This window comes from Dermochelys coriacea, chromosome 3, assembly GCF_009764565.3.
Source record: "Dermochelys coriacea isolate rDerCor1 chromosome 3, rDerCor1.pri.v4, whole genome shotgun sequence".
Taxonomy (NCBI): Eukaryota; Metazoa; Chordata; order Testudines; family Dermochelyidae; genus Dermochelys; species Dermochelys coriacea.
The window spans coordinates 110,306,192-110,331,583 of NC_050070.1; the positions used below are offsets into that span (position 1 = coordinate 110,306,192).

The 25,392-nt window shown below is 42.7% G+C and overlaps 1 protein-coding gene across 5 annotated transcripts in view; it reads left to right on the plus strand.

Annotated features, from left to right (window-relative positions):
• Positions 1-25,392, plus strand: part of PHACTR2 (phosphatase and actin regulator 2) — a 220,067-nt gene that overhangs the window by 120,474 nt on the left and 74,201 nt on the right. For all 5 annotated transcript variants that reach the window (XM_038396947.2, XM_038396944.2, XM_038396946.2 and 2 more), the window contains exon 2: positions 23,764-23,931. In XM_038396947.2, coding sequence (XP_038252875.1) covers positions 23,764-23,931 — 168 coding nt within the window. The remainder of the gene's footprint in view (positions 1-23,763; positions 23,932-25,392) is intronic.

Here is a 25,392-nt window from a genome sequence, read left to right on the forward strand (position 1 = left end):
ATGATCTAGCCAGCTTTCTGTCCACCTTATAGTCCATTCATCCAGCCCATACTACTTTAACTTGCTGGCAAGAATACTGTGGGAGACTGTATCAAAAGCTTTGCTAAAGTCAAGGAATAACACGTCCACTGCTTTCCCCTCATCCACAGAGCCAGTTATCTCGTCATAGAAGGCAATTGGATTAATCAGGCATAACTTGTCCTTGGTGAATCCATGCTGACATTTCCTGATTACTTTCCTCTCCTATAAGTGCTTCAGAATTGATTCCTTGAGGACCTGCTCCATGATTTTTCTAGGGACTGAGGTGAGGCTGACTGGCCTGTAGTTCCCAGGATCCTCCTTCTTCCCTTTTTAAAAGAGGCACTACATTAGCCTTTTTCCAGTCGTCCGGGACTTCCCCCGATCGCCATGAGTTTTCAAAGATAAAGGCCAATGGCTCCGCAATCACATCCGCCAACTCCTTTAGCACTCTCGGATGAAGCGCATCTGACCCCAGGGACTTGTGCTCGTCCAGCTTTTCTAAATAGTCCCGAACCACTTCTTTCTTCACAGAGAGCTGGTCACCTCCTCCCCATGCTGTGCTGCCCAGCGCAGCAGTCTGGGAGCTGACCTTGTTCGTGAAGTCAGAGGCAAAAAAAGCATTGAGTACATTAGCTTTTTCCACATCCTCTGTCACTAAGTTGCCTCCCTCATTCAGTAAGGGGCCCACACTTTCCTTGACTTTCTTCTTGTTGCTAACTAACCTGAAGAAACCCTTCTTGTTACTCTTAACATCTCTTGCTAGCTGCAACTCTAGGTGTGATTTGGCCTTCCTGATTTCACTCCTGCATGCCTGAGCAATATTTTTGTACTCCTCCCTAGTCATTTGTCCAATCTTCCACTTCTAGTAAGCTTCTTTTTTGTGTTTTAAGATCAGCAAGGATTTTACTGTTAAGCCAAGCTGGTTGCCTGCCATATTTACTATTCTTTCTACACATCGGGATGGTTTGTCCCTGTAACCTCAATAAGGATTCTTTAAAATACAGCCAGCTGTCCTGGACTCCTTTCCCTCTCATGTTATTCTCCCAGGGGATCCTGCCCATCAGTTCCCTGAGGTTGTCAAAGTCTGCTTTTCTGAAGTCCAGGGTCCGTATTCTGCTGCTCTCCTTTCTTCCTTGTGTCAGGATCCTGAACTCGACCACCTCATGGTCATTGTCTCCCAGGTTCCCATCCACTTTTGCTTCCCCTACTAATTCTTCCCGGCTTGTGAGCAGCAGGTCAAGAAGAGCTCTGCCCCTAGTTGGTTCCTCCAGCACTTGCACCAGGAAATTGTCTCCTACACTTTCAAAAAACTTCCTGGATTGTCTGTGCACCGCTGTATTGCTCTCCCAGTAGATATCGGGGTGATTGAAGTCTCCCATGAGAACCAGGGCCTGCAGTCTAGTAACTTCCGTTAGTTGCTGGAAGAAAGCCTCGTCCACCTCATCCCCTTGGTCTGGTGGTCTATAGCAGACTCCCACCATGACATCACCCTTTGTTGTTCACATCTCTAAACTTAATCCAGAGACTCTCAGGTTTTTCTGCAGTTTCATACCGGAGCTCCGAGCAGTCATTGTCTCTCTTGCATACAGTGCAGCTCCCCCACCTTTTCTGCCCTGCCTGTCCTTCCTGAACAGTTTATATCCATCCATGACAGTACTCCAGTCATGTAAGTTATCCCACCAAGTCTCTGTTATTCCAGTCACATAATAATTCCTTGACTGTGCCAGGACATCCAGTTCTCCCTGCTTGTTTCCCAGGCTTCTTGCATTTGTGTATAGGCGCTTAATATAACTTGCTGATCATCCCGCTTTCTCAATATGAGGCAGGAGCCCTCCCCTCTTGCACTCTCCTGCTCGTGCTTCCTCCCGGTATCCCCACTTACCTCAGGGCTTTGGTCTCTTTCCCCTGGTGAACCTAGTTTAAAGCCCTCCTCCCTAGGTTAGCCAGCCTGCTTGCGAAGATGCTCTTCCCTCTCTTGGTTAGGTGGAGCCCTTCTCTGCCTAGCACTCCTCCTTCTTGGAACACCATCCCATGGTCAAAGAAACCAAAGCTTTCTCTCAGACACCACCTGTGTAGTCATTCGTTGACTTCCACAATTCAACAGTCTCTACCCGGCCCTTTTCTTTCCACAGGGAGGATGGACAAGAACACCACTTCCACCTCAAACTCCTTTATCCTTCTTCCCAGAGTCACGTAGTCTGAAGTGATCTGCTCAAGATCATTCTTGGCAGTATCGTTGGTGCCCATGTGGAGAAGCAGGAAGGGATAGCGATCCAAGGGCTTGATGAGTCTCGGCAGTCTCTCCGTCACATCGTGAATCCTAGCTCCTGGCAAGCAGCAGTCTTCTCGGTTTTCCCAGTTGGGGTGGCAGATAGGTGACTCAGTCCCCCTGAGGAGGGAGTCCCCAACCACTACCACCCACCTCCTTCTCTTGGGAGCGGTGGTCATGGCACCCCCATCCCTAAGACAGTGCATCTCATGCCTTCCAATCGGCGGAGTCCGTCTTCTGCTCCCTTCCCTCAGATGTATCGTCTCTAGTCCACTCTCCGCATTAGAACCCAGGGAGAGAACATGAAAATGGTTGCTTACCTGCATCTGTATTGCTGGTACATGGACACTCCCCTTTCTTCTTCTGGAGGTCACATGCTGCTAGATTTCTTCACCGTCCTTCTGTCCCCGTTGCGCAGCCTGCTCTGAATCTTCATAATGTTGTGTCCGTAGAAGTATATCCTGACGTCTGTCCAGGAAATGTTCAGTTTCTCTTATGCAACGCAGGGTCGATACTTGTTTCTCCAGACTTTGAACCTTCTCTTCCAATATGGAGACCAGCTTGCACTTTGTACAGACAAAGTCGCTTCTGTCCTGTGGAAGAAAGACAGACAAACATGGCACATCCTGTGCAAGTAACAACAGCTGAACACTCACGCTCCATATTACCTTCCTTCCAAGAGCTTCCTCGGGTGTTGTCGTAACTATTCAGAGACGCCTGCACAATGAAAGCCTCAGTGGGCTCTCCCAGGTGAACTCCCAGACAAACTTCCTCTGTTAGCCGCTCTGCTGTTCGCCGCTCAGCTGATTTGCAGCTGACTGGCTTTTTATAACAGTCAGGCCCACTCAAGGCTCACCTGGAACAAAGCACTCCCAATTCACACTTTTCAAACAATCAAGCACACGGTCAAACTGTCCCCACAACAGACACTCAGATGCTCAACAACACAGCCCCACTAATGCAACACTTACCATACCACCTCTCAGACAGATCCCAGGCAAACTCCCTCTGTTAGCCTCTCCACTGTTCTATCTTTGTAGTTAATCTATCTTTTTAGTTAATAAATCTGTTTGTTTGTTCTACCTGAAGTAGTGCGTTTGGTTTGAAGCATGTCAGAGACTCCCCTTGGGATAACAAGCCTGGTACATATCAATTTCTTTGTTAAATTGATGAATTCATATAAGCTTGCAGCGTCCAGTGGGCATAACTGGACACTGCAAGATGGAGATTCCTAGGGTTGTGTCTGGGACTGGAGATATTGGCTAGTGTCTTTCAGTTGCACAATCCAAGCAGTGGCTGGCCAAAAGTGCTCACTCAGTTGGCTGGGAGCAGCTTAAATGCTAGAGGCTGTGCGGGAACAGCCCGGAAGTGGGGGTTCTCACAGCGGAGCAGGGTAAGGCTGGCTCCCAGAGTCGAGGATTGGAGTGACCTAGCAGATCACCCGTCCAGATAACACCAGGGGAAAGTCACAAAGTCTTTCTTTGCAATTATAGCAGCTAGAAACTTACACTTTTCTTTTTATATGAAAGATGAGATTGCAAGGAACAAGGTAGCTGTTTCAGAGACAGGCCAGCATGCTGTGCTACCCTGTACCGGTTCAACCCAAGACTTGTCACATGTGCATTAGTCTGCTGAGGAAGAGGCAGTAAACATCACATGTTGAGCCACTGGAGGTGTCTCCTCTTCCCTCTTCCAGTCCTGCTTTCATAACCAAGTCATTTTATATTCCCTTCTTTCATGGGAAGGATGAGCTTTTACTGTGTCTCTGATTCCTTCTAGAAGAAGGGGGGGTTGTGCCCATTCTTTCCATGCATTTCCTCCCCCTGCCTTCCCCCCCCCTTTTTAGATGAATTATCTTGTTCTTATAGCATTAAGAAACAGGCAGGAGACAAAACATTTGGGGCCAGATTTTTCAAATAGCTCAGCACATCGGTACCGAACTCTTTTGAAAGAATGGCCCAAAGCATCTCAGCAGGAGCTGCCAGAAGCTGCACACTATGGACAATCTTGGATCTTATAGATTTATAGATTCCAAGGTCACAAGGGACCATTGTGATAATCTGGTCAGACTTCCTGTATAACATAGGCCTTAGCATTTCCCCAGAATAATTCCTAGAGCAGATCGTTTAGAAAAACATCCAATCTTAATTTAAAAATGGTCAGTGATGGAGAATTCATCACAACCTTGGCAAGTTGTTCCTATGGTTGAATACCCTCTCTGTTAAAAATTTATGCCTGAATTTGTCTAGCTTCAACTTTCAGCCATGGGATTGTGCTATACCTTTGTCTGCTAGACTGCAGAACCCATTATTAAATATTTGTTCCCCATGTAGATACTTACAACTTTATTAAAGTTATCTCTTAACCTTCTCAAAATAGATTTAACTCTTTAAGCCTATCACTATAAGTTTAAAAACCTGCAGGGCTGGAATCTGGGAGTTCTGTGTTCCAGATACCACCACATTGCTACGGCAGGCTTAGTATGGGCTCCCACAAGATGACCATGTGAGGCGAGGCTTGGAAGGAAGTACCACCCAGCAGGACCTGAGTGGCAGCCCCTCACGGCCTACTGATTGGCTGGTACCAGTACTTAAACCAGGAAGTCATGATGGGAAACTGTCTGAACAACAACACAGACTGCCTGCCTGTCTCTGCTCATGATAGCCCCTTGACTCTGGCTTCTGATCCTGGTTTGTCCTTGGCTTTGCTCTTCGATTGTTGTCTGCACTGGTGCCTGATCCTGCCTGCCTCCTCACACCTGACATTTGGTTTGCCCTCTGACCTGTCTTGGACTCTGACCTACCGGTACTTGACTCGGCCTGACTCCATCTCTGACCACTATGTCTGACCGCCTTTGTTACGGTCATGACGGTTTTCTCAGACCATCTCTGGGTGCCCGCCCCGATCCATCAAACACTTCCACAGACAATGGAAGGGGCTCGCTGCCCTCCAACCAGTGGCTCCCCAAGTGTCTGGCACCCACAGGACCAAGTCACTCATCTGCAGGCAGAGAACCTTGGACTACAGATCATGCTATGCAGTCTGCATTCAAAGCACAGACCCTGCACAAGCAGCTAGCCCCATTGCAGGCTCAAGTGGTGCAGATCACTGCTAAAGCATAGACCCTACACAAGCAGCTTGTACTCTTACAGGGAGAACCACCCCACACTGTGCTACGTCCCAAACGGTTCAGTGGGGATCATTGGAAAGTCTGGGGCTGCTCTTCATGCTCTGCCCTCTACTGTATCCCACAGGCCAGACTCAGGTGGGGCTTGTTGTCAGCCTGCTCTCTGGCGAAGAGCTTGTTTGGGCCTCCCTCTTTTGGACAGAACAGCCCAGATCTCTCTGAGTGGGAAGCCTTCCCAACCATCTTTGATGACCCTTATTGTATCTGCTCTGCAGAGGCTGCCCTTTGGAAGGCTTTGCCAGGGGTAAGGACTGGCTACCTCCTACACTGCCCATTTCTGACAGCTTAGGGCTGATGTTGAATGGAATAATGTAGCCCAATTTCACCAGTTCTAGTGGCAGCTCAGTGATGAGGTAAAAGATGAGCTAGCCCACGATGAAAACTCGATCTGTCTAGGCACTGTTATTGACCTCACCCTGTGCATCGACTCTCTGCTGTGTGAGCGGAAGGAGGAAAGAGGAGGTGGCCCGACAACACTACACCTGCCCTCCACACTAAGGCCTGTAGAATTGAGTCCTGAATCCATGCAGGCCAGCCTGGGTCGCGGACATCTGACTCTGGAGGAGAAAAAGTGTCTATGACCACTGAACCTCTGTTTTTTGACTGAGGGGGACCAGGACACGCCCTTACCTCCTGCCCAGCTCAGAAGAACTAAGGAAATGGACCAGCCCAGGCCTAATGTGCAGTTCAGCCTGTGCACCTTCAGAGCCCCATGCTCTGAACCCACTCTTACCCCTACCTCAAGTAGCACCCAACCTGGGAACCATGGTGTCTTCCTTCATTTCCAGTTGCTACTGTGGTTGCAGGTCTTTGGGTAAGTGCAGCAGATCTCCTCACAACTAGCAATGATAGACTCTGGGGCTGTGGCCAACTTTATAGATGTTGAGGCAGCCAAAACCCTCCAGATCCCCCTTCAGCCAAAACCCACACCATAACTGGGGAGTTGATTGATGGGTCATCCCTATTGTCAGGATTGGTGACTCAGGAGACTGTCCCCTTAGAGCACTGAGAAATACTATGCTTTGATGTGATGTGCTCTTCATTCTTCCTGATGATTCATGACATTCCTTGGTTCAAGCAGGATGACCCATGTATCTCCTGGTGGTGGAGAACCATTAGCTTCCCCTCCGAATACTGTCAAAAGGCATGCCTCCAACAAAGCAACCAATCCTCAATTGACCTGAATGCAGGGCCATGTGATGGAAGGAGACCCCTGGAAGTGGAACCCCGGACAGCTGTGGCTAGCCAGTCATGAGCGGCTCCAGGCCAGAATCTCAGCCTCCCTGACAAGTACCACTGTAGCCCATAAGGCTAGCCTGCTTGCTTGCTTGCTCATATATCCTTTTTTATGGGTTTGATTGTTTTATTATAATAGACTTATAGATTCATAGTAGAGTATTTTTGGCAATAATGCAAGGAAGCTAAAGGCTACTTCCTGTATGTTGAGTTAGAGCATAAAGTTAGCCTATATATGTTTGTGACCTTTAGCATAGATCAGTGAGGATGAGTTCAATGAAGTAAGACTTTTGGCATAGATAGATGGCGACTTAAGTTCATGCCCCCTACAAACATATCAGGTACACCACAAAGAACATGGAAATAACCGGTTAGGCCAGAAATAACAGATGTGAGAATGAGCTAATGGTCATTAATACGTATGAACATGCCAGTCTATAAAGTAAGCATACCCTGATATTTTGTGGGTGAGGAAATAAAGTTTGGACATAGAAGATGGGCACATAGTGCTCAGGCTCTATAAGAGGGGCAACCCACCATGTTTAGTTTTGTTTTTAGTTACCTTCTATAGTCTTTCTGTAGCTTTTTAGGTCTCTAGGTTCTCCTAAATTCTTCACGTCCCACTTGAGAATTGAGGAAACTGGACCATCAGACTCTTTTGGCATGCCAAGGCAAGGCTGGTCCTTTGGCTCTCACCAACAGGTTGTCAAGGCAGAGTATGAGTATGTTAATCTAGGAAGTTTTATAGTAAATAGTACCATATGTACCTCTAGAACAATATTATTTCCTTTTTAATTCTGAATGGTTAATTTTCCATTTGATTACTTTCCATTTGTCTCAATAAGTGTCTTTAAGGCTGTATTTTGTTCTCAGTGTAAGTGTCCTTGTCATACATCCCGACAGTCCTTGCAAAACTCTGTGTAGCTTGCTTCTGGGACAAGAATCTTTTCTTCTAATCAGATTAATTTATCGAGCCTATAACCAATTTTATATAAATAGTATTAATCCCCTAAAAAATTAGACAACACCACAACTCCCTGGATGTTTTCAAAAAGAAAAATACAGACTCACTACCCCTGCATAGAGACTACTACTGCCCAATAGATCTCCAACCTGGGTCAAAGGTGCCTTACGGACAGATACACTCCATGTTCTAACCAGAGCTGGAGGCACTATGTGGGTATTTACAGGAAAACATAGTCTATGGCTTCTTTGGCAATTCACTTCTCCAGCAGAGGCACCAATCCTCTTGGTGAAGAAGGAGGATGGCTCACTATGTCTCTGTGTAGACTATCACTCATTGAACCAAGTGACCATTCATAACGAGTACCCTTTGACCTTCATTCTGGAATTGCGGGATTGCCTGAGGACTGCCAAGATATTTATAAAACTAGATATTTGGGGGACATAAGGGCTGGGGACGAATGGAAGACCACTTTTCGTACATGATAAAGAAATTTCAAATACTTGCTAATGCCCTTTGGCTTAACCATTGTCCTTGCAACATTTCAGCATTTCATAAATGATGTGTTCAGGGATATCCTGGACCAGTATGTGATAATCTACCTCAATGGATATACTGGTATTTTCCAAAAACTTCAAACACGCTGGTAGTGCTGCTCCATCTGTCTTGGAGAGGTTAGGGATGCCTGGTTTGTACGCCAAAATTGACCAGACCACCATTGAATTTTTGGGGTACACCAACTCCCCAGAGGAAATACAGATGGATCCACAAAAGGTGGAAGCCATCTGCAACTGGATAGCACCCCAGTGGTGCTGTGAGAACTTCAGCACTTCCTGAGCTTTACAGATTTTTATAGGAGATTCATCAGCAAACTCACAACTCATAACCCACCTGACTTCCCTCGTCCTCAAAGCCATGTGATTCACTTGGTCATCTGAAGCCCAGCTTGCTTTTGACCAACTAAGGGCTGTCTCCACCACATCCCCAATCCTGGAACACCTGGACCTGACTCATCCCTTCATAGTGGCAGCAGATGCATCCAATGTGGCTATAGGGACAGTACTCTCACAGTGAATCAGACCCCAGTCAGTTCTGCACCCTTGCACATTCTGTTCTCAAAAACTTACCCCCACAGAGATGAACTATGAAATACTGGACAAGGAGCTGCTTGTTATAAAACGGCATTTGAAGAATACCTTAAGTATCTTCTTAGCAAGACCTGAGCATTGAACCAGAGGCAGCTAAGATGGGCCCTGTTCTTTTCTTGGTTCAATTTCACAATTACCGACTACCTGGGAAAGCGAAATGGAAAAGCTGATGCTCTGTTGTGGAAGGGGGAATACTACTGGGCAAGCTAAGAATCAACTTCCAAGCCCCCATATCTCCTTGAGATTGGTAACTTTGCCAGTGCCACAGTTCAATGAGACCTGCTCTCCTTCATCTGAACTGCCTCAGAAAAAGACCCAATTGCCCAAGGGACACAGTCCATGCAGGATGGGATAATGTACTTTGACAAGCTCATATATGTGCCCCCAGGGCACCCCTGACTGGAGGTGCTAGGGCCCCCTTTACTATTACATCCTGAGATCTATAGTTAATCACTTTTTAATTCATTTCATATATGCTACATTAATTTTATATTATTCAATACTTTTTAATCAAAATGTTTTATGGTACCAAGTCTAATGCTGTAGAGAGTCTAAGTAGATTATGTCAACACTATTACCTTTATCAACCGAATTTGTAATCTCATCAAAATAAGATATCAAGTTAGTATGACAAGATCTATTTTCATCAACGCATCTTGATTCACATTAATTACTTTACCCTCCTTTAATTCTTTACTAATTGAGTTCAGTATCAGCTGCTCCATTATCTTGCTTAGGATTGGTGTCTGGCTGACAGGCCTATTGCTATCCAGTCATCTCATTTATCTTTTTTAAAAATCAGTATTATAATCACTTTCTTTCAGTTCCTGGACTTTCACCATTATTCTAAGGCTTATTGACAATCAATATTAATGGTCCAATGAGCTCCTCAGCCAGTTCTTTTAAAATCCTTGGATGCAAGTTATCTGTACCTGCTGATTTAAAAATGGCTGACTTTAGTAGCTGTAGTTTAACATCCTCTAGAGATACTAGTGGAATTGAAAGAGTTATTGCCATATGCTGAAACTATATCATTGTTATTTATGTGCCTAAATGGGAGTTTAGCTCTCTTGGAAACTGGACCTAAATGTAGGTGTTGAGTATTGGATAATCTGGCTCTGAGCTCTTTTGAAAATCTTGTATTTGGAGGTTTAGGACCCTGGCAGTCAGGAAGGACCCTGGCATTTTGGAATGACTGTGAGCAGCACCTGTGTTGTGTTGGTAGGAGGTGCTCACTTGACTTACTCATTTCAATATTTTTAAACTAATTCCTGCATATTTTGTTTCTCATGTTGTCTTTTCAGGTTTCTGTGAACTACAGGGGATAGGAAGTCCTAATTTAGGCAAATTACACCGTGTATCAAATTATGTGTTTTCTCTTGGAAGACCAAACCAGTTTGAGGGTCTCAGCTCTCTCCTATTTTTCCTTGCTTTAGTGCTAGATGTTTTGACAGGCCATTGAAGAGTTTCCACTGTATCTTGTGCAGCTGGAAGGTAATTTTGGAACTAGCTTGAGAAATGGGAATGGGTCCAGAGGCTTCCATGTGATACACTTGACTTGGTCTCATTTTATCATCTGTAAAACATGTTTCATTTACTCCAGAACTGTTTTGTTTTTAGTTCCTGTTTATTTTAGCACAAAAGTGGGGTGGCCACATACATACTTCAAATTATTTTCACACTCCTGTTCAGTATCTGCTAAGAATTTCTGTCAGTTGCCAGTTGCTAAATATATTTTCCATAAACTAATCATCACTGATTTTTTTCCCCTTAATCTTGAAATAAAGCAAGAAATATCAATTTAAGGAAACATTTCTGGTTTTGCAGTATTTGTTCTCAGATGTGGCATTGAAATATATTGCTGTAAAATTCAACAAGATAAGTAAAATTAAATTTATTTTTAGGCTGAATAACAAAATTCTCTAAGATTTTTCTCTTAGAAAACGTTATCGCTCTGCATCAGGGTGAGGAGATTTATTTCCTGATACACTGACATGATGTACAACAACTTTCAGCCCTCAGTTAAACAAAGCAATTTGGTTGTGATTTCATTTGTGCAGCAATTTTTTTTCTTTTCTTTCCACCTCCCTTTCTCCTTATGACGACTGGTTTGGTTGGTTGCTTGCTTGGTTTTTTACTGTGTAGTTTTTTAGGTCAAATTTAGGATCTATCTTGACGTTTATTACATCTGGAAAACTTTACTGTATGGAAGCTTTCCATCTGCTTTTTTAAAACAAATCATTGGAGGGAGGAAAGGAAAGTATACAGTTTACTGTAAGCCTAACTTTGCTCTTTTCCGATCTGAGCCAACTGGGTTCCAATCAGAGAGCAAGTAACAGGTGGGAATTATTAATTTTCATCCAAATTGGGTTCTAATATCTGTATTCTGGGAACAATAAGCTCTTAATCTTTCCTTATGAAAGAAGCCAAAAAGAACAGAAGTTGAACAGTTGGTTGAAGAGGGAGTAAGTGATGAGTATGTAGGACAATCTAATGCTCTAATGAAGACAGGATGGTGCCGGAATGCAAATAACTAGTCTGTGATAGGTTGGTATTTGTGAGTATTACAACTATGAAGCCAAATCCAGAGGTGCAGTGTATTCAATCCTAGGCAAACTCCTACTGATCTCAGTGTGGGGTTTACCTATTCAAGAACTAAGTACAAGTCTGAATAAGGTGCTGAGGGTTTTCCTCATCACAGCTTTTTCTTTGTATGCTCATTATTTTTCAGTTTAAACAATATCATCAGTCAGGATCCCCTTGTGAGCACCACCAGCAACATACTGCACGGTGCACTGAATGTGGAAATCAGCTGTGGGGACAGATAAAACAAAACAGTTGTTTCTAGCCTCCTGCATCCATCTTTATGGTTTTTTCCTTCCTGAGGGTTTCAGGTTGAAGTATTTACAAAAGGACAAGACAAACTGGTCTGGTATTGCCTAGAAACATAATAGGAAAAATCCCAGCCTAGCTCACCGCACAGCCCTCCTTGCTTGCTTGTCTCCCAAGCCAGTGGAGTAGCTCTTTTTCAGTGTCCTCTGTTATTTGATTGCCCTGAATTCTCCAGCCTAGCTAGCTTCATTATCTATGGTACTTATAGAGATCCCATTACTATTGTATCAGAGTGCCTCATAATCTTTAATATATCTATCCTCACAACACCTGTGAGGTAGGGAAGTGCTGTTATTCCCATCTTACAGATGAGAAACAGAGGCACAGAGAGACTCAGCGTAGTTCTTCAAAGGTAATTTGAATTATCTACACTCAAATGAGCTGAGCTCACATGAGTCCAACTACATTGTGAAGTTACGGTTGAGCTGAACAGAGTGATTCTGTTAGTGACATTACATCATATTAGCAGCTGACAGGTAGTGCTAACTCAAGCTGTAGCCTATACCCCTAATGGGCCAGTCAGCTCAAGTTAAAAGCATCATCACCACATGTGAGTTAAGAGTTTGTGTGGGGGCAGGACTAGAGTTGGGGACAAAACTAAGTTAACTTGTCAGTGAAGACAAACCCTCAGTGACTTCCTGCAGGTTGCAGAGGAATTCTGGCAGAACAGGGAATTGAAACTGGGGGTCCCATGTCCCAGGCTGGCTCCCAAACCACTGGAACATCCATCATTCTATCTTCTCCTAGGCACATGTGCAGGGTAGTGGGATACTGAGCTGAAATTAACTCCTTGCTTCCTGGCAGCCAGGAAGAGGCCTCCCCATCATGTCACAGAAGGGTACCTGTTTTTTTTAACACTGACTCTAAGGTGCCACAAGTACTTCTGTTCTTTTTGCAGATACAGACTAACACAGCTGCTACTCTGAAACCTCTAAATACACGCTTGAGGATAGTGAGAAAAATTATGTTTTAGGGGTGGGAGGGAGTGAGAGAGAGAGAGAGAGAGAGAGAGAGAAAAATGATAGCAAGTGCATGTGGAAGATGGAACCATTGTTCAGGTTATATTCATGCCTAAGACATGTGGCTCTGCAGATGCTCATGCCATGTACAGCTGTGAAAGGCATCTGTTGTGGCCGTACATAACATTTTGTTGTCAAAAGAGCCAGGAAGTGTGTTTGTGTAATGTACTCCTGAGACCAAGGGGATATGAGGCTAGTATAAATCATGTCTGTAATATGCCCTGCCCACCTCTTTGGATACTATGACTTTTTCTGAGATGTCTGGATAACAGCATAGAGACCATATGCATTTGTAGTAGCACTATCAAGGAAGCACAGAATTCCAATAGATCCTTGCTAAGTGCTTGTGAAGCACATGTGCATTATTAAGGGTAGTTTGCATCCCTATGCAGTTGCTTATCAGGGAGCAGAATTTGGCCTTTTGTTTGGTGATTTAAAAAACGTAGACTGATTTGCCTCTTCTGTTATAGATTGGACTTACTGCAGCAAGATTTTACTTTGCTTCTCGTGAGGTAGAGAGGCATGAATCAGCCATCTGAACTTGTGTGTTGCAGGACCATCTCACTGACCAGTGTGCAGTTTTGTCTGTGTGGCAAGATGGTGACTTTCAGGTGGACTGTGCTCAGCTCCAGCTTTGGCTATCCCAAGGGAATATATCCACTACCCACTTCTGTTATTTTAAGACAGCAATCAGAATTCATCTGAGGTGCCACTACCCACCCTGTTGAGTATATTGCTAGCAGGAGATCTAATTAACATTTTGAGCACTGGCAGCCCCGTATGGAAACTACCATTCAGCCACTCATGTAAAAACTTTAGTGGTTCCCTTCTATTTAATTTAAAATACAATCAAATCAATTACATCATGATAGTTTCCCAAAGTTAAAACACCAGATGTATGGCTAGGCAAATGCATACAATGTCAATTGATTGGGTTGCTCAGAGGTGCATTACAGCTCCCCCATTTGTCAGTTTATCTATGGGGGATTAGTTGCATTCTTTTTCTTCCCCAGTAAGAAGAAAACAAGGAAAAAAATCCTGTTTTTGCTTCAGGAAGAATTGATATGTTATAGAATTTGAGAGTTTAATTTAAAATCACATTGATAATCTCAAAAGTGACTCTTTAAACCAGAGGCTCAAACATTTTACCATTCAAAAGAATTTTCCAATCAGCTCTAGAAACAAGCAGCTTCATTTACTTTGTACCAAGTCCAGGAGTTATTGTTCTTGTTGGTGAACTGGGATAACATGCAGCTGCATAAACATGTTGATTCTGCTGGGTTGGAGACCATGACGTCAAACTCTGGCACCCTCTAGCAAGACTGTATGTGAAGTCACATCATCTTCAAAAGAGGATTTGAGGTCTCCATATACCAGTGTCTTTTGTAGCATATCCTTTTGCGGAGAGAGGGTGAGATCAGAGGAAGCAAGAGCAAGAGAGAACTATATTCAAAACTGGATCTCTAGCAGACTGGTTGATAAATAATAAATATACAAAATACTAAGACATAAATCCACAAAAATTAAGTAAGTCTGATTTCAGGCTGGCACATCCTCCGAGCCTGAAATCAACTCTTTTATGGTTAGACATAGTAGTTCCTACGATGATTGATTTAAAAAAAAAAAAAAAGTTCACCACACTGAGTTTAAAAGTCATTCAGCTAGGTACTAGGTCACTCAGTGTTCCCACTTCTGGGATACAATCTATCAGCAGTCAAAGGCAGTCTTCCCATTCACTGCCTCAGATCCATGCCACACCCTCAGTGGCTGGTGGGGAACCTGGGCCCACCCTGTTCTCTGGGTTCCAATCCAGGGACCCTCAGCTCAGCAGTTCTTGGCTTTTCTCTCTCAGCTTTCGCTGCTCCTTCCCTGGACTGCTTTCTATAACTCTGGTTCCCCTTCTCTCTGGGTGCACTAGCTCTAAGAACCCTCTTCCCAGGGAGTGGCTGCTGCCTGCTTTCCTGCAGCCTTTCCTAGTAGTCCTGTCTGTAGACCACTACCTGGCTTTATAGGTGAGCCTCTCTCTAATTAGCTGCTTCCAGCCTAAAGTTCCCATTTGCAACCTAATTAGCTGATTGGGCCCACCTGGCTTAATTCAGCTCTTGCAAGGACAGTATGGTGTGCACACCCCATCGCACCGTGCATGGATGATTTTTCATATGTGGTGTTCAGAGGGAATGCAACAACTATTTATGTGCATTTCCAGTCTTAACCCATATTTTTTAAATGAATTATTTGACAGCGGTTGACCTAACAGAGCCATATGAATCTAATAGAGGTGGGACCAGGAAAGACCACATGAATCCAATCCATTTATGAGATGTTCCAGCAAGCTGCGTTTCTGTAATAATGTTTAAACAAATGGGGCAAACTTCAAGGTGCTGTAGCAACCTTTAGTCCAATTACTTTGTTTTTTGTGGGCTGAAGTCTTAGCATTAGTGTTTGTATTGCTATTAATAATAATTAATAATGAATTCTTCCCTACCACACAGATTCATTAGTTTAGTAAATGCTTTGTAAAGCACCATATAAATGCTAAGTATTATTAGCATTAAGTGCCTTCGCTTCAGAATCTCAAAATCCTTCTTCACAATCAGTAATTAAATAAGGCTCACAATGATTTTTGTGATCTATGTAAATCTTATCCCCATTTTGCAGATGGACAGACTGTGGCAGATATGGTTTAAACTGTCTTGTCCATGGTTACTTAGAGTCAGTGACATAACCAGAAACAGAATTCAGAAGGTCTGATTCCCAATCTTATGCTCTACTAGACTATTACTGATGTAATTGTAATTTGATGTAATAATACAGTCTTTGTACATACGTTTTGCTCCTGTAGCTCAACATATACATGCATAATGAAATCTCTATATATTTGCGTACTATACGTTTTGCTTAATATTATCTTGGTAATGCAGTGTCTCTGTAGGATTTAATTAAAATGACATCCAAACATGCATTGAAGTTAGCCATGTAACTCAAAGTTCTTTTCGTATTAATGTGGAATTGCTGTTTTAGGTGGAGAAGAAAAGGATTATTAAAAGCAATGATGTGCAAGTTCAATAGCCTTCTTTTTTTGTAGAAAAAATTCTTTGAGTACACTGTTTGTTAGCTACTTCATTACTCTTCTTTTATATTCCTTTTTAGTGAGCAATAACTCAAGTTACTAAAAGCAGACTATAACCAAGGAATTTTCAGTTAACTACTAAAAGGTGGCTTTATTCTAAACAGTGACTGTAAATATGGCATGGGGTTGTCCCATATTTCCCTAAATTATTCCAAATAAAATTAGTTCAGTTTACAAGTAAAAAGATATTTTGGTTTTGTAGTATTAGCAGTTAGGGGGAAAAAAACAAAACAAACTCATCCCGGCAGCAGATATTAATGATGAGTTGCACAAACAGCATAGCTGGCTCTCTGTTACCCGGCATAGGGGGCGTGCTTAGGATGGAGCATGGCCAGAGCTAGGGCCGGTGCAAGGATATTTTGTGCCGTAAGCGAAACTTCCACCTTGCTCCCTCCCTCCCCCTGGAGCATCGCTTATTATTATTAAACTTTCAAAAATGAATACTGCATAATGTGGCATTGTTCCTTAGAATTAATACATGTTTGGTTTGAAAATTTATTAATTTCATTATTTAGTCTACATATTTAATGAAAATAAATGAATAACCTGACAGTGTTAACATCATTATTGTTTTCACTTTGCACACCATAGCATGGATCTTAAAAATAAATCATATACATTATATACAATACACTGTCACAGAGTAACACGTTATAATTTAGAATTTATTTTTCCGCGCTTTCAGTTTAGCAAATTTAGAAACAAGTTCCTCCAAGTCAATGCTGCGAGCAATGTTATGTTCTATTGACAAGGTAGATAGCCCAACAAGTCTTTGTTGCAACATTGATGTTCGTATGTATGTTTTTATCAACAATTTTTCTCTATCTGCCATGAGACTGCATCAACTGAAAACAAAAAAAATGAAATTTTTTTCCTATCCGTTTTTTTTTGTTCACTATTAAAAGTAAAGGATATAGAATACATGTCACTTACTAACTGTGAGTCACTATTTGAATTTCATCAATTGTTTGATGTAAACATTGATTAAGAGATCAAGATGACTTTTCCTTAAAATTAAGCAATGTTGATAGTAATCGGAAATGCATCCTTTTTAGACATGTTTACTTCCTTCCTTCATTTTTTCATATCAAAATCTACTACATTTTATTCTACCTTTTTAGAATATCCAGTTATTGTTAATAAAATTTATAAAATTAGAATGGCGGATACTCCGTCATACAACAACTGACAATTTCAAGATGACAGATTTCAACAACCTACACACGGATATTTGCACATGATAAACATATACACTCAAATACTGAACATACACACACAGTGGACACAAAGTATTAGCGAAATGATGCAGCAGCAATTGCCAGAGTGTTAGATCTGAAAAAACTCAACAAAAATAGTTAGCCTCAGTCGACAACCTCCGAAAACTAGTAAATGTAGCATGATAAACAGCCTGTCAGAATGGGTACCGGCTGCGTGTGACGAGAAAAATGACGTCATTGCCACTTTGTACCGTAATGAAGCAGTAAGCTTGTGCATGCAACGCAGAGCTGGCATAGGCTATAGCTGTAAAGTACCAGAGAATGACAAGTTAAAATGCAAGTTCAACGACGTTTCTCTTTTTCTTTATTCATTCATTTTCCAGCAATAGTGGAAGAAAAAAATTTGGGGGGCACCGCTTTTTGGCACCCCCAAATCTTGGCGCCTTAGGCGGCCACCTAGTTTGCCTAGTGGTTACACCAGCCCTGGCCAGAGCATTTCTACACCTTGGCTCTCCCTGGCTGCTGGAGCGACCTGTAGGGGCCATTAGAGCTGAGGTACAAGTTTGGGCAGCACCTGAGGCTGCTCTAATGTGTGCTGGCAGCACCAGGCTCAGGGAGGTGCGTTGCTTCCCTTCTTGGTTCCTACGGGTTAGCTCATCACCAGTGCAGGCGTGAATCCGGCTTTTAGTTGATCTTTAACAATTTGACCTTTTACAAATCTTAACAAAATAGAAAATGCTTAGGATGGCAAACTTCGGCTTGGCACACTTTGAAATAGCCAATATGTTTAGAGATCAATATTATTTATAACGTTGATTTCCCTTGTAAATAGTCCTAAATCTTTTGCTTCACTGGGTTGACAGGTCCCTGATAATGTCAGCTTAAATGATGTATTTCTTATCACTGAGAGAAATGCACAAATACAGATGGCTGTCACACTGTGTGCACCATTAAAAGTCAACATTTACCCACTGTAACGGATATCCCAACCTTGCAAGTGGCTCTGCACAGGCAACCCATGGGCCCATGCAGCACTCTACTGAACTTGGTGGGGCTTCATGAGCGCTCAGAGATCTATCCTTGTGGAGCTCGGAGCTCATTGCAGGATCGGGGCCTAAAATACTGCTGTGTGGTAACATTGGTTAATGGTTGACTTTTAATGGCAATCACTTTGTGTCCATAATGTTTGTCAAGTGCTCTTTAATAACGAATATGTTCTAGAATTTCCCAGTAGAGGTTCTATTCAGGAAAGCACTTAAGGATATGCTTAAATGCTTTCCTGAATAGATTTAAGCATATTGTTAGGTGTTTTCCTGCACTAAAGCCAGACAGAGGGAATTTCCTTGCGTTACTGTTTTCCAGAAATGAATTTCAGTGAAACAGCATAAAAATGTTTTAAGTGCATCTAGTTCTCCAATAGTAAAACTATTTTGTCAGCTCCTTCATTTAAAATGAATTGCCTGTCATTTTCTCCTGCATTCAATGGAATTTGCCACCTAAGCCTTCAGATGAAAAATCTGTAGATGGGGTAAACAATTGAAATGATGTAAACTAAATCCATGCATATTATATTGTCAAAAATCCTAACGTCAGACTTAATAGATGACCATTATTGAGTGCAGGTGAGTGGCTCACTAGCTTTTTGACGATGGGGGAGAAGGCAAAGGTTACCAGATGTGCCCGTTACTTTGGGTATGCTCATTTATTAGGATTATTCTTCAGGGGGGAGAAGGGGGGTTCTGTAATTCTATTAATGTACTGCTTATGTCACTTGTGTGTTCATATGGAGCTCTACTCCTTCCTTCTGCAAGTCCCCTCCCAATGGAGCTATCCTGCAGGACCTATGTTCCCCAGGCCTGGGTTCCTCCAGCACTAGAACCAGATGAACACGCAGACACACACACTAACAGAGCAAGTCTGAGCAGACCAGGTCAATCAGCATTCTCAAGCTGTCACCCTTATGTGCCCCTGGTCTCAATAGGCTGGGCCGAGCAGCACTTTCAGCTGCCCCCCCTTATATGCCACAGGTTTAACACATCCCTATCCCACTTTCGTGTCACAATTGTACTGGTAGTAACCCACTTGATGAGCAAACCCCACAGTATTTTTGGGTGCTACAGGGATCTTTAGCTTCGGTAAAAGAAGCGTTGCTGCAGAGTAAATGGGGGAAGCTAAAAACACAAAAGAGTAAAGTTCAGAGAGAGAGAGAAGCAACCAGCTTAACCATAAAAGTTATTTATTGAATAATAGTGATAACTACACAAGCAGAGCCTAAACCAACATAACAGTTACATTATTAAAGGTTAATACCTGAGGTAGAAAGAAAACAGAGAGAGAGGGATCTCACCAGTGGTGAGCTGGAGCTGGTTCGCACCGGTTCGTTCAAACCAGTTGTTAAATTCTGAAGCCAGTTTAGAACTGGTTGTTAAAGGGGTGGGCAAACTCCGGCCCGCAGGCCACATACGGCCCGCGGGACCATCCTGTCCAGCCTGCCTGAGCTCTCGGCTAGGGAGGCTCTCCTGAGAATCCCTTTTTAATTTTTACTCACCCGGCGGCGCTCCGGGTCTTCGGCGGCACATCAGCGGTGGGTCCCTTACTCGCTCTGGGTCTTCGGCGGCACTTCGGCAGCGGGTCCTTCAGTGCCGCCGAAGACCCGGAGCGACTGAAGGAACCGGTTCTTCAGCTTTTGGCAGCTCATCACTGGATCTCACCCACTCCATGAGGCTTGAACTGGTCAGGGTTCCCAGCTGATGGTAGTAGCTCAGGGTCTTGATTGCTGGAGATGGGCAGAGCCCCCAGCATAGTCAGTCAGGAGATGGAGTCCCAGTGAAACTGATACAGAGTTTGGATCCATGCATCAGAACACTGACTGGAGGGTGAGTAGGGATTTTTGTGGAGAAAATACAATGGTTGAAGGGAGAACACTAGATTTGTTTATAGGTAAACTGATGACTTAAGGGTTTTCTTTAGTCTAGACAATAGGAGCTGATCTCTCTTGGCTTTGGGTGGTGTTTTCTTCCAGGGAGCTCACAATGCAACTAGGCTGCTTCAGTATTTTGGATATCAGTCAAGGATTTATTACTAGAATTTGGTCTGATAATTGCTGAGATGGGTGTGTGCATAGGTTATTAACATCTGGAGCAGAGATTCCCATGATGCCATGCTTCCCTACTTTTCTGGTCCCAGAGTTCAGTGCAGTTCTCTGTTGTTCATTTTTTATGCTAATCGCTGTCCCATCTTTAATGCAGATGAGGCTAGGGGAGTTGTCTCTGTTCTTCATTATATATGATATTGGAGATGTCTTAATCTTGTCACCCTTGTCAGGAGGGGTCTAGGTGTGTCTCCCAACGCCCTTCACTGCTCTCTGCGAGCCTTTTCTCTGATTGGTTTTGGTTCAAGCAGAGACTGGTGACTGGGGAGGGGGTTGTCTTTCATGAGTTAGACAGGCTAGATACTACCCCCTGGTTCCCCAAAAACACAGAGCTGATTGGTATCAAGTCCCCCCATAAGGTTCCAGAGTAAAAGTGAGAGAGCAACATAAGTAACCAAACAACATCCAGTCACGGAAAGTTAAACACCTACTCATTAATCACTGTAAGCAGTACATTTATAGAAGGTCCATGGGCACTTGAGGTAAAAATACACCCTTTGATGTATGACATCTAAAGCATACAGTGTAAATCTTAAACACCAATTTCCTGCAAAGCGTTACAAAGTTGAAGAGAAATAGTTATGGGGAAAAAAATTCTCCATAAATGCTCTGGAATTTCACTGTGAAATAGCTTTCTTCCTGGTGGTGTGTTAGTTTGAAATCAAATGTGTTAATTTATTATTGCTTTTTAATTGGAATGCTGATATTTTCTTCAGCTCAGAAATTTTACCAAATACCTCATCATGGGATAATTCTAGAAACAGCCTGCAAGGTCTGGCCATCCTTATTTGTTGCAGCCAGTTCTTTGCTGGGTTGCCTTCAAAATGAAGGAATGAACATGGGGCAATTGTTTATTAAATGAGTCTTCTCCATATAACTTCAAAAATATTTGATTTCTGAATCCTGTTTTCAAAAGTTGTGTTTTTTCCTGTATAGTATTTGGAGCTAAATTGATGTTCTTATTTGTGTATGAAAAATGTTTGCTCATTTGAAGGAGAGGAGTATTTGTCCAGTTAAAGCTGATGGTAAAGCTATGTTACAGAGCTAAATGTTGCCCTCTAGGCACAGCCCTATGTAGGGGCCAGTGCAGAATTATGTTGCTCTACAGGGCGCTCTAGGAGCCCCAGTATCTCCATGAGCTCTCCAGTGCATAGAGAGTCTACGGAGGCTGCACCATCTTTTAGGATGATGCAGCCTGCTCACTGGAATGGGCTCCAGTCTGTTCTTCAGGCCAGTGAAGAAAAGAGCAGGCCATGATCGTACCTCCTCCCTGCTGACTTTGGGTGTACAAAGGATGCTGCCCTGCAGTCACTTAACTCTGTATAAACCAAGGAGCTACTCACTGGCCCATGTCCCAAAGACCACTCTCTAGTCTCAGGATTCCAGTCCCTTTTCTTCAGGTCTTCAGTTCTGTTTCTTCCGACTGTTTAACGTATCGCTATGCCCTTTCCTCCCTGACCCAGGTTCTCCTGCAGGGTTACATTCACCTGAGAGTCATAAACTAGGTTCTTTGCTCTGCCCTTGAAACTCCTGTAGGAGCCTAATGACGCCCTGCAGTTCTCATTCTGAATTGCTTTCTGTGAGAACCATCTGATCTTCCAGCAGTTCCTAGCCTTGCAGCCTTAGCTGGGAGGCAGCTGATTAGTCACTGACCGGGTTGGGCCCAACTCTTCTTAAAGGCCATTCCACCTGTGAAAGACTGTAACTGTGACTGGCTGCCCAGGATAGCCAAGTGGGGAGACCACTTGTGTCCTCCCATCCTGTGGCCCTATGCAAGGGCCAGTCACAGTCTGGCTCTAAGGCTGGCAAGCTTCGTTAAAGCCAACTGTAGTGGCTTTTCTATTTTACAAATACTCAGGTTGTCCAAGGATAACACTTAAATAAAAACTGAGTGTAGAATTACCATTCTGAAGCATTTAAATAACAGCAATTAAGCTGGAAAAGCCCTTTTTATGTTGTTTGTTCCATCTTCCTGCTCCTGCAGGATTTATTACATTTTATGACCTAATTTGTTCAGGTTTATTGATTTAAATACTACATATTGGGCCAAATTCATCCCTGCTTTTAACTCCATAGATTTCAATATAGTTGGATGAGGGATCAGTTTGGCCAAGTGTCTTTTACAGAATATTGGAAATAATATTTCTTGCCTTCAGATTGGCTGACATCAGTGTTTCAAAATTCTCCCACAGCAAGGAATTTTTTAAACATCCAAGGTCAATACTGAAGTCTTGGGCAAGTATAGATCTTATCAAACAAACACTGATTGCCTTGGAACTATGATGTCAAGAATCCATACTGGTGTGATGGGCCAGAAGCAGCATGGGACAGTAGACAGGGCACAAGATCAGCTTTCAGGAAATCTGGGTTCTTTTCCAGGATCTACCACTGGCTCACTTTCCAACCTTAGAACTAAGCACTTAATTGTACTGTGCCTCAGTTTCTCTCTCAATAAAATGGGGATAGCACTACTCCCCCTCCCCTTTGTAGAGAACCTTGAGATGTACAGACTGTGATTATTATTATTGTCAGTGGTGGCATCAAGTGTTGATCCAGTTATAACTGGAATATGTAAATAGACCAAAGTACTAACAGAAGCCATTCTCCCATAAACATGCATGTGCTTAACTCTATATGCATAAACAATTTCAACTGATTTCAATGAAACTACGCACATAGCATAATTAAACACATATTTAAGTGTTTGCAGGATCAGGCTAGAATGTTTTACCTGTTGTCTTCTGATTCTTAAAGAAGCCTCTACTGTAATAAGAAAAAATAATAATAGACTTCAAAGTGATATCATAGGGAAGTCTATGCCACACTATACATTTAACTCTACACCACCCCCTCCTGCTGAATGGTTATTCTTAACTGGGTCCACAAACCCCAGCATTAAGGTTACTTGTTAATATTGGCTCTGACATTGATATTGTCAATAAATCTTTGCTGACCAAACCCAGTAATTCTTATTTGCATATTTGCCTACAGTATTTTGGATTTAGCCCCAAAAGCTTAGTGTTAAATTCTGTTTGTTAATAAGGAGCCTTAATCATGACAGACTCCACTGTGAATTACTGACTATGAAGGATATCAAACTGACCTATTTCTGAGTGTCCCATTCCATTGCCAGAATTCTCAGTATTAGAGCTGGGTGAAAAACTGATTTATTTTTTCTGCTAAAATTTTAACTATGGGAATTGTTCCAGTTTGCAGGGGAAGATTTTTCCCCCCCAATCTCTGGGGGTGGGGGGGGGGGATCACACATTTTTGTTGAAAAAATGTTGATGCTTTTATCAGAAATATTTTATAACAAAGTTCTGATCAGTTCTAACTAGGCTATTGAACGGTTTTGGAACAAAGGGGCCCAAAATGATTGCTTTGAGTCCACTGAAACAATCTCAATCTGGACTCAGAAGAGAGTCCACTCACATTGCACTCTGCAATCTAATAACATTCAGGTTTAGATTTAAAATGACTTCCCTGTCCTGCTTGTTTCAGTAACATTTTACTTTTCTTCTTTATATAGTTGATGGATTAGACAAGGCTTCAATTGCAAATTCTGATGGGCCAACCCCAGGATCCCAAACCCCTCCTTTCAAGAGAAAAGGCAAACTCTCTACTATTGGCAAAATATTTAAACCTTGGAAATGGAGGAAGAAGAAGACCAGTGACACATTTAAAGAAACATCAGCAGGTATGTGTATAGTCATTTGTTAACTGTAAAAATTGTTTTCATAGATTGCTCGATTTTTAAGGCCAGAAGTGACCATTAAATGGTAATGCTTCAAAAGGTACCGAAGTTTATTAGATGCTAAGCAGACATTGTAAAGAGTTTTAGGCCCAATATTTGACATGCCTTAACTGATTCTTACCAGGTGAGGAATAACCTAATTCAAATTCTATCATCAGTTCTGTCACTAAGAACTTTGCTAAATAAACATTAATTTTTTTACCTCTGCATTTCATATTCTTTTAACGTAGAAAATATATGTTTGTTGATGAACACAAGGCCATATGCTACCTTCCCCCAGAGAAATTTGGGATGGACAGGTAAAATATTCCCCCACCAGTCAATGTCTCTGTACTCTAGGATTTGTTCTGTAGCTGCTTCCAGACAGAATGTGTAATATGTGACTGGGATGGGTTGGGTCACAGAAACCCCCTTGGGACTGCCACCTGATGTGCTGAGACTACCTCTAAGCCTGTTTTCCCTGGCATCTTGGGACTTCAGTACCTTGCTGGTTGTGCCAGACACATTAGCCTGATACAAACACAGACCCAGGTCTGAACTACGTCCCCAAGAAGCTGCAGGCTTAACTGAAAACAGCTTAAGAAGTGCTTCTGTCTCCAACACCCAGATACCCAGTTCCCAATGGGATCCAAACCCCCAAATAAATCCGTTTTACTCTGTATAAAGCTTATACAGAGTAAACTCATAAATTGTTCGCCCTCTATAACACTGATAGAGAATTATGCACAGCTGTTTGGTCCCCCAGGGATTAATTACTTGCTCTGGGTTAATTAATAAGTAAAAAGTGATTTTATTAAATATAAAAAGTAGGATTTAAGTGGTTCCAAGTAATAACAGATAGTACAAAGTAAATTGCCAAGCAAAATAAAACAAAAACACGCAAGTCTAAGCCTAATACAGTAGGAAACTAAATGCAGGTAAATCTCACTCTCAGAGATGTTCCAATAAGCTTCTTTGACAGACTAGAGTCCTTCCTAGTCTGGGTCCAGCAATCAGTCACACCCATGTAGTTACTGTCCTTTGTTCCAGTTTCTTTCAAGCATCTCTTTGGGGTGAAGAGGCTATCTCTTGAGCCAGCTGGAGACAAAATGGCGGGGTTTCCAGGGTCTTATATAGTCTTTCTCTTGTGGGTAGAAACCCCTCTCTTTTCCTGTGTAAAATCCCCTCAACAAGATGGAGTTTTGCTGTCACCTGGGCAAGTCACATACCCATGCATGACTCAGTTTTTACAGGCTGCCATTGTTTACATGTTAGTTTGAACATTCCCAGGAAAGCTCAGATGTGCATTGGTGTCTCTCAAGGTCCACTGTTAGCTAAGTACTCCCAATTACTTGAATAACCCCTTCACGCTATGTTGACCAAATCTGCCTTATGTGCTTCCTACAGCAAACATTTTAAATACAA